General features: G+C 43.8%; 1 protein-coding gene across 2 annotated transcripts in view; it reads left to right on the top strand.

Moving 5' to 3' along the window:
* LOC119164458 (uncharacterized) overlaps positions 1–15,404 on the top strand; it is an 80,967-nt gene that overhangs the window by 9,582 nt on the left and 55,981 nt on the right. Inside the window, exon 1 of one of the 2 annotated variants that reach the window (XM_037416649.2) lies at positions 12,038–12,573. The exons of the other annotated variant lie outside the window; for it this stretch is intronic. Within the exon in view, the coding sequence (XP_037272546.2) occupies positions 12,534–12,573 (40 nt within the window). The 5' untranslated portion in view covers positions 12,038–12,533. Of the gene's footprint in view, positions 1–12,037; positions 12,574–15,404 lie in introns of those variants that run through there. 2 annotated transcript variants of the gene reach the window in all.

Here is a 15,404-nt window from a genome sequence, read left to right as displayed (position 1 = left end):
ATTCCTCGAATCTAATTCATTCTTTACCCTAGCACAACATAGTTTCCGAAAAACATACTCCTGCGAGACCCAACTGGCATCCTTCACACATAAACTGAACGTTATACTGGATCACTCTTCTCAGGCCGACTGCATATTTTTGGATTTTTCTAAAGCGTTCGACAAGGTTTCCCACAGTTTATTAATGCACAAATTACTATAACTAAACCTTGACAGGAAATTACTAACTTGGATTGAATTATTTCTTAACAATCGTTCTCAGTATGTTGCTGCTAATGGGGTGAATAGCCGCCACACCGCTGTTCAATCTGGAGTACCGCAAGGGTCAGTGCTTGGTCCTCTTTTTCTTATTTATGTTAACGACTTACCTGCGTGTCTTTCCTCTCATGCGCACCTATTTGCTGATGACTGTGTAATATTCCGTGAATTAAGCTCCGATGCCAACGTAACTGCTCTTCAAACTGACCTTACTGCTGTCTCAATTTGGTGTCAAAAATGGTTAATGCAACTAAACGTCAACAAGTGCAAGGTTATGAGAGTGTCTAGAACAACTAATTCACCTCCTACCTACTCTCTCAATGATCTTGCATTGGATACCGTTTCTAGCTATAAATATCTAGGCTTACACATAACCAGCACTTTAAATTGGGCAATCCACACTGAACACATAATTGCAAAAGCAAACAGAACGCTTGGGTACCTACGTCGCAACTTTGCTAAAGCTCCTTCTTCCTTAAAACTCCCCCTCTACAAAACATTGATTCGCCTTAAATTAGAATATGCTGCCTCGGTTTGGGATCCTGTATCTGCCAATCTAATATACTCAGTCGAAATGGTTCAAAATAATTCTACCCGCTTTATTCTTTCCAACTATAACCGCACCGCAAGCATATCGGCAATGAAATCTAGCTTGAACCTACCATCTTTAGCATCTCGCCGTCAGTTTCTTCGTTTGTGTCTTTTTCACAAAATATATCACCATCCCCAGTTACATAATGAACTTATTTCACTACCAGATTATGTATCACTTCGTCTAGATCATCGTCACAAGGTCGGAGTTCCATTATGCAGAACAAATGGCTGCCACACATCATTCCTACCACGCACGAGCATCGAATGGAATCACCTTCCCGCATCAATAGCAACTATCCAAGATCATGAATTGTTTAAAAACGCCATTAGATAAGACTGTATGAGTAGGAGCCGCACCACTGTAATAACTGCATATCCATTGCTGCATTTCTGTATTCTTTGTTTTCTTTTTTTTTCTCTTTTTGTGCTAATACCACTCCCCTCTGTAATACCTCCCGGTCCCGAGGGTACCAATAAATGAAATGAAATGAAATGAAATATTATTATGAGAGACGCCGTAGTGGAGGGCTCCGGAAATTTAGACCACCTGGGGTTCTTTAACGTGCACCCAAATCTGAGCACACAACTAACCTCGCGAGTTCAAATAGGAAGAAGAAAGTAACGCTTAGTATCGGTCATTTCTGGTTTGCAGACGATAGCTGTAGTCTTTAGCAGTGTGAGGGCAATGAATCGCGAGTACTGGATTAATATAGAAACCGAGAAAGCATATAAGGAGCGCTGAAGATCATAATACGAAGACAAAGCTAATGCTACGTAGTCATGTGAAAGAGTCAAATTACGTGATAAACAAACAAATTCTTGTATGAGTAGACAAGTTTCTATGTCTAGATAAAATTCTAGCAAGGGAGCCTAGTCTCTAAAAAATACACCGAATATTCACGATCAGCTGGTGCGCATATGGTTGAAATTTTCAACTCATAACCGGAAACATAGCAATGTGGCACTGATAGTATGCAACCACTGTACTTTGCTATGGCACACATAAGTCAGAAACTAAAATAGAACCACAAGATCTCCAGAAGGCGTGAGCATAGGACTGCAAAAGTTGTCGAGGTCACACAGACTCACTCGTGAATTATGTTTTGCTCTTTGGGCTAACTCGACCTCTGGATCACCAAAATTTTCCTGAGCCGGACTCACTCGGACTCAAATTCACTAAAAATTTTCCCCGCCAGACGTCACTCTACACAATCGACTGATGACAGCGAATCAAGTGATCCGTGATACGATCGCTACTTGTTGAGATTCAAGGCATCATCTCATGCCACTCCAATATCCTTACTGCCTTTCCCATCCAAAAAGTGAGAAAATTGTTTTGCAATAACATTTTAGCTAATCAACAAAAAGATTTCACGATTTCATTAGAGCGGCAATAAAAGGCACTCGCTTCGATAAATGAGTCTTAATGGCGCTTTGTCAGACCATCTATAACTTGATGCCACTAAATTTGTTTTTGAACGAAAAGATACTTAGAGGTAGAAAATGTAAGAGGGTTGTATATGGCAGGTGAGTTCCAAAACCTGGAACAGCATTTGACGCGTTACGCATTGGTGAATTTTATTTAGGTCACGTGGAATACAGGTTTTTTTTTGGAGTTCGGTATGGGAATATGGAATTTCTTTTACTGCCGTTTTAATTCGGGAAAAAAGGGGAAAATTGCTTCTTGTCGCACGAAATATGTGAATCTGTTCAAACTTGGTGCCTTCTGCGTTTCTTTTTTCTATTTTTCGAGTGATTCGGGATCTGTGAGAATATCGAAGTGCTGTGTGTTACATCCTGTCTATGTTCTTTTGTTTGTACACGCCACTGAAGTGATTTTGTTACACTAGACAGTTGTACTCACCTGAATTGTTGTTACCAGTTTGCAATAAACTTCCCTGTCTTAATCGGTTGTTCTTAGAGTAACCACGGGACGACTTTAAGCTCTCCCATAGCAGAGTAACTAGTACTCTAAATCGTTACACATTTTTTCTAAACACAAAGATCGTCCTTTGTGTATCAGAAGGAGGCTCGCGGGAGGGCTCACGCTCTCCCATAGTAGAGTATTTCGTACTCCAAATCGTTGACAACTTTTTCTTAACACACAGGTCCCCTTCCTCTCCTCCTGTGAGGCCCACGGGACGGATTAAAGCTTTCCCATCGTAGAATATCTAGTGCTCTAAATCACTACCCACTTTTTCTAAACACACGTTGAATAGTGAGGTCCAGGGGATGTCTTTTTGCTCTCCCATAGTAGAGTACCAAATACTCACAACTCTTCATAAACACGCAGTCAATTCTTCGCTTTCTCTTTCAGCTGGTCTTGCTTACGTTCGGGACAGCTTATAGCTCTCGCACAGTGAAGTGCGCAGAGTGATTTAAAACGCTGACAATTTACGAGAAATGCTTCATGTATTACGTGTAGTCGATTACAACATAATACGCACAAACTTCGCGAACCACTGTCACTGTCTCAACCAGCATGTCTTTGCACAACCGTCCCATTCAAACGCGTTCTGTTAATTTGCTATACGTCTAACCTTTCTTTCGCAAGTTCGGGATGCTAGGCATTTTCGCATGACCCGTATTCATGTCACTGTTCGTCAGCGAAAAGTTGACTGTCTTGGCCGATTTCGTCCGACATTATGCCATAAATATTTGGCCATTGCTCATATTGAGTGTTGCATGCACTAAAAAAGTAACGGAGATTACCACTTTGCATTACTTATAAAAATGAAACACGGTCTTTACTAAAACAATAACAACGCACGTTACTTTGGCCGTTATACCCTAGTCATAAATTTAAATCGGAGCGTCCTTATCACAGGAAGCAGAATAAAATCTTATTAATCTTCATATTTTCACTTCACATGAAACTTCTAACCATACCAATTATTTTACTTGAATTAGTGGAGTAACTAGAAGATTCAGCACAGGTATACAGGACATTAGCAGTATTATTGCGACCTAATGTTTAATCAAGAGTTGTAAGTGGTGACTTCTGAATTAGTGGCTCGGTAAAGATGTTTCTGCAAGGGACAGTAAATAGAAAATGACATTTCATCGACATTGTTAGGAAAGAAAACATCACTGATCGCTCAATAGATTTGGCGGTAATTATGAGGGTGTGCTTACGCCAACAAAACATTTGCAGTGATTTTGTATGAATAAACAAACCAACCAGCTGCATAGTCCACAAAAAAAACACACTTGCAGAGTCAATCATTTCTGCCCCTTTAGACTATATAATTACAAGCAAAATTAGTTATTCGGCTAGTTATTTTTCATGAATTAAAACTGCAATACAGTTACTGAGAAATACGAAGTTAGCGAGGAGACACGACACGAAGTGCACAATACAAGAAAGGCTACGAGAAAGCGGCTACACAGACAGCGTGCTCGTATCAGTTGTGAAAATTATTCTGAACGAGATGAAATTAAATAAAAGCAAAGCAGGTCAAAACGTCAGGGGTGGTCCCCTACATTCGCAAAAAAGCATCCGATAAATTCAAGAAGATGGGAATCTAGGGCGTGAGCTGGATGTTGTATTCTGAACGCCCGTCAAGTTGAAAATAAAGCTCAAAAAAGTAAACGAGCAAGCAGTGAAAAAAGAGGAATGCCGAACACGTCAGGCTACTAAATACGTTGAATGTGAAGTAGGCATTGTTCATAGTATCTTACTAACATGTGGCAGGGCTTATGTTGGGCAATCTGGAAGATGCCTCAACTGCTCAGAAAGCATGGCTGTGCACGCCAGCAAACGGTGATTACAGGCAACCTTTCAATGCACTGCAGGGAGTGTGGGTTCTACACGAAGTTAGAAAAATAAAGTCAATTTCGACCGAATAAGAAAATAAGACTACAGGTGAAATTCGAGAAGCCTTTCACACATTGGACCAGGGAAGCGCGTGTGGCAATTCAAGCTCCATTTTACTCATCCCGACGGATATCGAATTTATTAAAAGCCACTTGAATCATCAAAAGCAATTGAATTATCAAGCTCTGAAAAGAACTCAGTCATCGCCCCATCTCATATTCGTAACCACCCCACGTGTAGCACCTGAAGACAGATGAACGATATTGCTGTCCCCCTCTTTTTCATTGTAAACCGATCTTTCTCTTTTGTGGAAGTCATCTAATCTTCACGTTTTTTCATCAACAAGGGCAATTTACAGTTTGCATTTGTATTTTACACTTCGTTTCATGTCTCCTCCCTAACTTCGTATTTCGTAGTAACTGTAACGCACTTTAATCGTAAAAAGCCTATATAATTGTGGAGAAAACTGCGATTGTTTATGCGAAGGTGAACCCCCCTCGCTCATGAAATTAAACAACCAGAATCTCATACCCACCCTTATACGGATATATAAAATGAAGTATTTTCCGCAGGTCGCGGGACCAAATCCCAGCTGCGGCGGCTGCATTTCCGATAGAGGCGCAAATGTTGTAGGTTCGTGTGCTCAGATTCGGGTCCACGTTAAAGAGCCCCAAGTGGTCGAAATTTCTGGAGCCTTCCACTACGGCGTCTCTCATAATCATATGCTGGTTTTGGGACGTTTAACCCCACATATCAATCAAATCAATCATTAAAATGAAGTATTTTGTAACCACAGCTGATAAACAGCGCTGTGGTATTGAACAGACCATTTGTTGTATATTACAATTAGTAGAATTATTACAGTTATAGAGTGTAAAGAGGAGAGGCCACAGCCTCTTGCACTGTGACCGACGCGAGACCTAACGTACTCGCGCCTACCAGCGGGTCTTCACTTGTATACAACACGTTGATTCATCACGCGTCTGCAGAATCTCGTTCCCCGACTCTATCCCATGATCGCTGAAATAGTGTAAGGCGGAGAGGCCACAGCGTCTTATCCAGCGCTTTACACAGGGATGAACGTGCTAGCTCACGAGAGCGATCTCGCAGTGCTGGGGCCAGCTGTTGCACTTGCGCAGTAAGGATGGTTACACACACCAGATTCAACTTCGCCACAAGCTGCTACACATATAAAACGCACTTCGATCCAGATTAGCCGGTCACTCCTGTCATCGTCACCCCGAGTGAAGGTCAGGCCGCAGAGCTCTAACTTTTCATCATCGACCAACCAAGAGCGACCCCATGCTGGACGTAACGGCGACGTAAGTATCTACGGCACGTGCCGTTTATACACCAGCAACGAACATTAGCCGCAATGACTCTTACAGCGGTGCACAGTCAATGATGGGGCCTTTCAAAAGCCCTCAAGGAGGCGTTTCGCGGTTAGTGAAAACAATGGCCACCGCGGCGTTAACCTTGGTACACGCTGCGCGCCAAGGTAGATGGCGGTCTCACAAGGTATTTGACCCTGAGCGCGTGCGAGGTCTTCACGCTCGGCCCATGCCTTTCACTTGACGGTCGTGCTAGGCATTTTTGCTTTTTCCTGTGTAGGTATGTCACGAGTCGCACTGGCTACAAAATAAAAAGAGAAAAAGACAATTCTAGAGTGTCACGTCTCGTCTTAAAGAAGAGGGTAGACTTTCCTTTTCCTTGTCATGATCCCGACACTCGACCTAGGAGTCACCACAATTAAGCAATGCTAAAAAATATCAGAATGGTTCCCACTTGTAAAAAGTCCGTCTCTGACTTCATTTTCGTTCATAAATCTGCTGTGGTCCAAGTATCCCCAGAAAAAACATTGCATAGAGCTCCGGAGTTCAAAAATTACCTGCTGAGTTGTACCATGGATACGTCAGAATGATTTCATGGGCTACGAAGTAACCAGTAAAGAGGTTCTGACATATTTGACTCATTGTGGCTACGTATATGCTCGCTTGGAAAGATAGACGGGCGGATAAATTGGGAGAATTGCCTGCGGAGAACATATTACCGCTTGCATATTATAAAACGGACGGAAGTAACGTTATGAGAGCAATCATCATCATCATCATCCTGATTACGTCCACTGCATGACAAAGGCCTCTCCCATGTTCCGCCAGTCAACTCGGTCCTGTGCTTGCTGCTGCCCATTTATATCCGCGAATCTCATCTGCCCACCTACAGTGATTATGGCTATTTGTTGCAGTATTAAAACTATCATAACCTAATTACGACACCAACGCGTATAACTAAGGTATCGACGTCTTTAAACGATGGCGCACGGACAAATGTGGACACGGGGGTCACCGGAGGCGTTTACTTAGAGCCAACCTCTGATCACCTACCTATATTTGCTGTTTTAGATTCCCTTACGGGTACCACGAAAACAAAAAGTAACATCTTAACCAAAATATATTACAGGATATTACGCCAAGAAATTCGTGGCAATAAATACAATGAAATACACAATGAGGACATAGACATCGAAACTGATAACCTCATCAAATACCTACAAAACGCTATAGAAAGGAGTAATCGCAAGGTAAAGAAAAGCCGCCATGATAAACCTAGGTCCCCTTGGATGACTGAAAAGATACTTCCTGTTAAAAACAATCGTGCATTTACCGACACTTTCGCTTTCCCTTTGTTTCACTCGTGCAAATTAAGCATACACGATAACTATTTGTACGCATGTGATCTATCTTTTTTGTACATGAAACCCTTAGTTATTTATTTTTTTGGACCCCCAACTAGCCTTCGGCTATGGTTCCAACCAGTCGTGATGTTTCTGTATGTATCACAGTTTGCAAATAAAGAATTGAATTGAATTGAATTGAACCTTCCGTCACCCCCTAACCTGCTTGCCTTCTCTAGCAATTCAGTTAGTTACCGTTAATGACCAGCAGTTATCCTGTCTACGTGCTACATGCCCGGACCATGTCCGTTTCCTCTTCTTAATTTCCACTATGATATCCTTAACCCCAGTTTGTTCCCTAATCCACTCTGCTCTCTTCTTGTCTCTTAAAGATACACCTACCATTTTCCTTTCCGTTGCTCGCTGTGTCGTCCTAAATTTAAGCTGAACCCTCTTTGCGCGTCTCCAGGTTTCTGCTCCCATAGCTAAGTACCGACAAGCTGCAGCTGTTATATACCTTCCTCTTGAGGGACATATAGTGGATAGTGCCACTCTCAGAGCAACGAGGCATGACGAATTTCGCCGGTAGAACGGAAACGGAAAAGCAGAAGGGTGCAATTACTACACTCTGTCGAGGCCAAGCAGAATGAGTGAAAGTCGGTGCATCAACCATCGATTGACTTCGCTTCATGTGCCTGCTGGCTGTGCTTGCGATTATGGCCCGCATGACAACCATAAACACGTTAACAAAGGCAGACCACACCGCACTGCCATCATCTTCGTAAACATGTGATGTCATTCTGGTCGCACAACGGTTCTGGTCATCATCGTTTTAGGTTCTATTTTGCTGTTGATATTTTTTGAAATTCATTGTTTTCAAAAATTACCAGGTGCTCCTTTATATTTTTTTTCGCAATTTCGAAGCACGGATCAACTCTTCGCTGGAAGGGCTTTGATTCTCCCGTTTTACCCAAACGCCTTGCCTCTAACAACGAAGAGTTGGATCATTTATTTTGTTTGCATGTCACAACAGCTCTTTGTAGTAACCTTAGGACAACCGCCACTAGCTACATCAAAAGAGCAAAATCTACCAGCCAATATTTATTTTACCCTATTATTTGAAGGTTATCGAAGACGTTTTTGGAAACGTCCTGGGTGTCGAGCCTGCGCGTGAGTTTCATAGTTTTTTAGTACTGTGAGCTGACGTACCACGGATATAATGGTCATGGCTATGACGAAAATGAAGGCAGGGCAAAGTGGTCGACCGATTTCAGAAATCTTAGTGTGCGCCGGTGCAGCAACGCCAATATCAATCCCTTTGTGAAGTTACAATTCAAAGATCCGGAGATATTCAGTGAAGGAAACCGACCAAGGTGGTCTAGCAATTTGTCCGTGCACATGGTTAAGTTGAACTCAGTTTCTGGTGTAACTTTTCATGTTGAACTTCTGAAACACATGACACTAATCCCTGAAATACCTCCCAATTCATTTTTTACAGCGGAAGCTGTAATGAGATCACAACTCGGGTCACGCGCAGTTGTCCGCCGCCGCCGGTGTCCGTAACCACAAAATTAGAAAAAAAGAAGCCTAGCACCATAAAATGCCGTTTGCGATTATATTCAGGCAACCAAGCGTATACCTTTGTCATATTCAATCAAAAAAAATTATTTATTACTCCCCAGGGCAGAGTGAAGTAAACGCAGCTGAGAGGTAATCATAACACCTCAAATCTCTAAATTGCTCAACTTGATTTTTTTTCGTTTGCTCTTTTTATGTTTTTTTACATTAGTCTTATTATAATACCAATTCATTACACATAGTCAAAAAGATCACAGAAAACTGCAGTACACTTTCTTGGCCAATCTCCCTGAGTGGGTATGAGCCATCATCCCAGGGAAACAAAACAAAACAAAAACACACTGTGGGGCTCGAACCCGGGTTAGCTGGGTGCCAGCCCAATATTCTACCCCTGAGCCACACATGGTGCTTGGGATTTCTTGGCAAACTTGCCTTAGGCAGGCTTGATGTCGGGAACGCATTCGCGTTTTTACGACTTATAAAGCGTTTATACAACCAGTCATCGCACAATGGGAATAGCGTAACGAGTGGGCCATCCAATGCTCCAACCCATTACAAAAGCTTGTTCTTGTTCGGCTGTTAACTGCGGCGCATACCCACTTCAGCCATAATTCCTCATCATCGTCAGCCACTGCGTAAACAATTGGCACAAAATTATTTGCAAGTGTTTAGCAGATACCACGATTCTAAAAAAATAACAAAAAATAGCATAACAAATGTCAGCCTACTACCCTAAAAGTTTCATTGATAATGTCCTAGTGGATATCAAGCAAGTGTGTTTGCAGGAGTTACGCAATGAGTATTTAGAAAAGGCTCTGAAAGGTCACTCTTCTAGCTTTTGCTGTGACGGTGCTTCGCCTTCCGCGCAGGCCTTGGGTTTTTTTTTCCTTTATATAAAGGACCAAATATACACGAGCAAAACTATACGCGCGTGGGTCTGTCTACATTTGCTTTGTTACATCGCATAATAATAACTTTATTGAGGTACTGAAGAGCTCGACCTCAGGAGGTCCTGTTGTGGGATAGGCAGGCACCCATGATGAGACTTGCAAGCCAACAGCCAGCGCAACATCATGGACCTTCTGGATGGCGTAGAGTTGCAGATGTCCTGGATTCTCGAGGGTGGAGCTCAAGAGTCCTTGTGTACAGAAAAAAGTGACGAACGGTTCAGAGTACTTGGTAGTCTACTATGGGAGAGCACTAGGCCGTCGCTTGGGCCTCACATCAACAGGCCGTAAATACAGTCAATCGTTAAAAGTGATAAGGCCACTAACAATGGGCAGAACCAGAGAATGTGTTCAAAACTACAACATTCGTTATTTTCTCTTTGCCCTTCCAATCTACAAGAGTTTTGGGCCATCGTCGTGTTACCCGTTGTCGGGCTTTACAGGCAAGTTCTCTGTGTGTGCACAAACTCCTACAAAAGTGTTTGCACATTTAAACATTTAAACATGACTTGTGTTGATTCGGCACATTATAGTTATATAAATATTTTATGTCACCGAAGATCACTTTCCGTCCATCCGTTCGTCCGTCCGTCCGTCCGTCTGTCTGTCTGTCTGTCTGTCTGTCTGTCTGTCTGTCTGTCTGTCTGTCTGTCTGTCTGTCTGTCTGTCTGTCTGTCTGTCTGTCTGTCTGTCTGTCTGTCTGTCTGTCTGTCTGTCTGTCTGTCTGTCTGTCTGTCTGTCTGTCTGTGTCTGTCTGTCTGTCTGTCTGTCTGTCTCTCTGTCACCGAAATCGAACTAAATAGAAACCAAGAAGAACGAATTTCAAACCTGAAGGTGTCTCTGGTATATTCCCATGATATTTGTACCCGACCATTTGGTCTATACTGTTCACAGAATCTCGTCAAATCTGCTAAATTTCACAGCAAAGCTAATTTGCACAAAAGCGCCGCCACAATATGGGTGTGCCTAGAGCCAGACTCGTGAATTACCGCAGCCGTGAGCCAGTAAGCTGCCTCCCAGAACCTATTTTCCCGCGCACAACTGTTTTATGAAAGCGCTGAACGTGTCTAGCGTGAGAACGGGGCGAGCCGGCAAGTTCACGGACGGCTTGGTTGCGGTGTCTGAATATTTTCCCCCGGTGTTCTTATATATACATTTCTTTTTACCTGAGTGGCCGAGGAGCCATCTGCGTTTCCGGGTAGGTACACTGCAGCTCCAAACAACGCATGCTCGCTTCGCACTATTTTTAGTTATGCATGCCTATACTATGTGGTTGGACTTAGCTTCTTTGATTGGACTTTGCTTCTTAAGCGTGGAGGTGACGTGCTTCTTAAAGCTTGTGCACGAGGAAAAGAATGCGAAGGCGCAAGAGCACAATAGAACGTAATAAAATGTGGGACGGTGGGAAAGGAAACGAACCTATATCCTGAACGGGCTACGGCAAATCCTGGCAGGAATTCGGGAACTGTACGCGTGGCTTAGCCCAGTTGGAAATTCGGGCACACATGCGTATCCACAAATAAACTACAGCCATGTACGCGATAAGAAAGGTGCGGTCAGAAGCCCGAAACTATCTATAGGAGAACCAAACTTTCCGGTTCAGAGGCCAGACGGCTCGACGCGACACTTCTCGGTTACTTCTTAGTACTCCTTGGCGCAGACGGAGGAGCGAGAGGAACGCGTGAATCGGACGAAACGCGAGTTACGGAAGAAATCTGCCACCATTTCTTGGGGTGACGGAAAATGAGACTTGCGAGGTGAAACACACAAAACAAAGCAGACACGCAATATGAATATACCAAATGTAGGAGACAGCAAAAGAAGGAACCGAGGCCGGAAAGAAATTCTGTTTTTTTAGAGGCGAGAGCGGTTAGCGAACTTCACGAATCGTGCACCCGTTGCAGCTACATCACGCGCCAGCCCTACCGTGAGGCATGCGAGCACGGTTCACGGGTGCGAGCGAGTCAAGCGAGCGAGGCCTGTTCCGTCACGTGACTCGGCGTACGCTAAACACAAACGAAAATGGCGCTCAAACGCGCAGAAATGGCGTCGCGGACTTGGGAGAGAGAGTGAAGAGATTTTAGGGGAAGGGTAGGAGGCGAGGGAACTTCGCGTGATTGTGGCCCCCCGTGAGCGCTGCTGGTGCGCAGGCAGGTCTACTGGCGTTGGAGGGCATTCACGGCGCGGCTGCACGTATCTCCGGACAACGTCAATCCACCGTTCCACATCGCAGACGCGCGTTGCGCTCGCGTTGCTTATTGAGCAGCGGGGAAAGGAAGGCGGCGCGCGGAAGTTTGTGGAGGTGCGCTGGGCCGATCCGAACTCGGCAAATCCACAGGTCGTCGTCCACAACGGCGGTCGTTGTTCAGAGCGTCGGGGCGAGCGCTTACCTGTCGCACCGCCTTGCTGCGGCTGCCACCACTGGCGGATTGTTTTTGTCGGTTGCCCCGTTGTGCGGCCGAGTTACGCGAGTGCCTGCCTGTGCGCGTTCGTGATTGAAGCGCGGTGATCGGCACGTGTTAACCGGAAAGGAAACAAACACTTCTTCGTTGAAGGGCCCTGTTGTGTGCGATTGTCAAGGCCGACAAGAAAAAGAGTGCAGCGGAACTCCCGGTGCTATCCAAGGTTTCTTCACTGAGCAAAACGCCTGCGAGAGAAGCTCAGGATGGATTTAAAACTCGTCTTGTTCTTCGGCTCAATGTGGAGTGAGTAACGGGGATCTCACCTGATGTAAGGGTTTTAAGGTGATGGGAACCGTTCCGGAAGAGGCAGTAGTCATTACCATGTTTTAGCGGCGAGAAAGTGATTTGTTCTGACGTTTCTTTACCGCTTCTGAGGAAGTTTGTAGGCGAGTTTACAACGCAGAAGCAGCTCCAAACGCACCTCGGGACGATTCGTTGCTGCTATGCAACAAACGCTGCAACTGCGAACACCTCTACTTTTCCAAAAAAAAAATTGTCGCGTTCGTACTCGGCGTTCGAGAGCAAGAAATCACTGCGTAATAAAACATACCTTAACGTGACGCTGGAATAAACATTGCTTGACAGATGAGATACGGCTCAATAGTACCCAATCTGGCCCGCAGGTATCAATACTAGTACAACTACTACATATTTTTGAGGAAATACTAAAACCTTTGTATGATTATGTCGACGCACATGAAAGTAAAGTGCTCGGTATTTCTTGCGAGCTCTTGGCCCACATCAACGCTAGAATGTATTTTTTGGTAGTACCGGTGGTTGTGCGATTAGTGTCTGAACATCATGATCCTCTGCGCATGTTTTATTCATCATCATAATCATCATCATCAGCCTGACTACATCCACTGCAGGACAAAGGCCTTTCCCATGTTCCACCAGTCAATTCGATCCTGTGCTTCTGCTGCCATTTTATACCCACCAACTTCTTAATCTCATATGCCCGCCTAATTGTCTCCCCCTAAACCGCTTGCCTTCTCAGGGAATCCAGTTAGTTACCCTTAATGACAAGTGGTTATCTTGTCTACGCGCTACATGCCCGGCCTATATTCATTTCCCCTTCCTGATTTCAACTGTGATATCCTTAACCCAGGTGTATTCCCTGGTCCACTCAGCTCTGTTCTTGTCTCTTAAAGTTACCCCTACCATTTTTCTTTCCATTGCTTGCTGCGTCGTTCTCAATTTGAACTGAACCCTCTTTGTAAGCCTCCAGGTCTCTGATCCATAGCTAAGTACCGGAAAGATGCAGCTGTTATATACCTTCCTCCTGAGAGATAGTGGCAATCTACGTGTCAAGACTTGAAAGTGCTTGCCAAATGTGCTCCATCCCATCCTTATTCTTCTAGTTGCTTCAATATCGAGGTTCGGCTCCGCGGTTATTACCTGTCCCAAGTAGACAATCTTTTAAAATTTTTAGTGCACTATTATCTATCTTGAAGCGCTGTTCTCTTCCGTAGTTGCTGTACATTACTTTCGTTTTCTGTAAATTAATTTTAAGACCTACCTTTCTGCTCTCCTTGTCTAACTCTACAATCATGAATTGCAATTTATTTCTTGAGTTACTCAGAAATGCGATGTCATCGGCGAAGAGCAGATTATTAGGGTACTCTCCATAAATACTTATCCTTAATTCTTCCCATTCTAGGACTCAGAAAACCTCCTGTAAGCACGTGACATGTAGCATTGGGGAGATTGTGTCCCCCTGCCTTACAACCTTCTTGATTGGTATTCTGTTGCTTTCTTTATGAAGCACTATGATAGCAGTTGATCCCCTGTAGATTTCTTCCAGGATGTTTATATATGCTTCGTCAACGCCCCAATTCCGCAGTGTCTGCATGAATGCTGATATTTCTACTGAATCAAAGGCCTTCTCGTAATCTATGAATGCTATGTATAGCAGTTGGCTGTATTCTGAGCATTTCTCTATTACCTGAATGATAGTATGAGCGTGGTCTATTCTTGAGTAGCCTGTTCAAAATCCATCTTGTTCTTTTGGTTGATGGAATTCTAATGCTACCTTAATTCTGTTAACAATCACCTTTCTAAATAGCTTGTATACGACGAAGAGCAAGCTGATCGGCCTGTAGTTCTTCAAGTGCTTGTCATCTCCTTTCTTATGTATTAAGATGATGTTAGCGTTCTTCCAAGACTCTGGTACTCTTCCCGTCAGGAGAAACCTTGTAAACATAGTAGCTAGTTTTTCCTAACACAATCTGTCCTCCATCTTTCAGCAGATCTGACGTTACCTGATCCTCATTAGCAGCTTTGCCTCTTTGCATGCTCTCCAAGCCTTTTGTGACTTCTACCATTACTGGTGGAGTGCCACCAGGGTTACCGCCAGTTCTTATAGTAAGGTCGTGGTTGCCCCGGCTACTATACAGATCTCTGTAGAACTCCTCCACTATTTTAACTATCCTATCCATATTGGTAGTTATTTTGCCTTCCTTGTCCCTTAGTGCATACATCTGATTTTTGCGTATCAAGTTTCCTCTTCACTGCTTTCACGTTTCCTCCGTTCTTCAGAGCGTGTTCAATTCTCTCCATGTTATACCTTCTTACATAGGATACCTTACGGTTAATAATCAACTTCGAAAGCTCTGTCAACTCTATTGTGTCTATTGTACTTGAGGCTTTCATGCTTTCACGCCTCTTAAAGAGGTTCTACATTTTCTGGGACAGCTTGCCAGTGCCCTGTCCAACTACCGTACCTCCAACTTCCTCTGCACACTACGTAATGATACTAGTCAGATTATCATTCATTGCGTCAACGCTAAGGATGGTTTCCTCTATAAGAGCCGAGTACCTGTTCTGAAGCAAGACTGAATTCCTGTACTTTCCCTCTTAGTGCTAGCTCAGTGATTGCATGTTTTATTGCAGTAATGAAGTGTGGAAACCTGGACAAGTTGGTAGGAGATAACTGAATATAGGTACAGCGCAACTGCAGTGCATGTTTCATTGAAATAAGCAGTGCAGAGAACAAGTTCACCATGCTGCGTGAAGTACGTACGCCCATGGGACGCTTATATGCTCTTCCATAGTAGAGTACTTAGTACTCTGAA

Source organism: Rhipicephalus microplus, chromosome 8 (assembly GCF_043290135.1).
Source record: "Rhipicephalus microplus isolate Deutch F79 chromosome 8, USDA_Rmic, whole genome shotgun sequence".
Classification (NCBI taxonomy): Eukaryota; Metazoa; Arthropoda; class Arachnida; order Ixodida; family Ixodidae; genus Rhipicephalus; species Rhipicephalus microplus.
The sequence above is the reverse complement of the archived record's forward strand: the minus strand, read 5'-3'. Positions and strand labels throughout refer to the sequence as shown.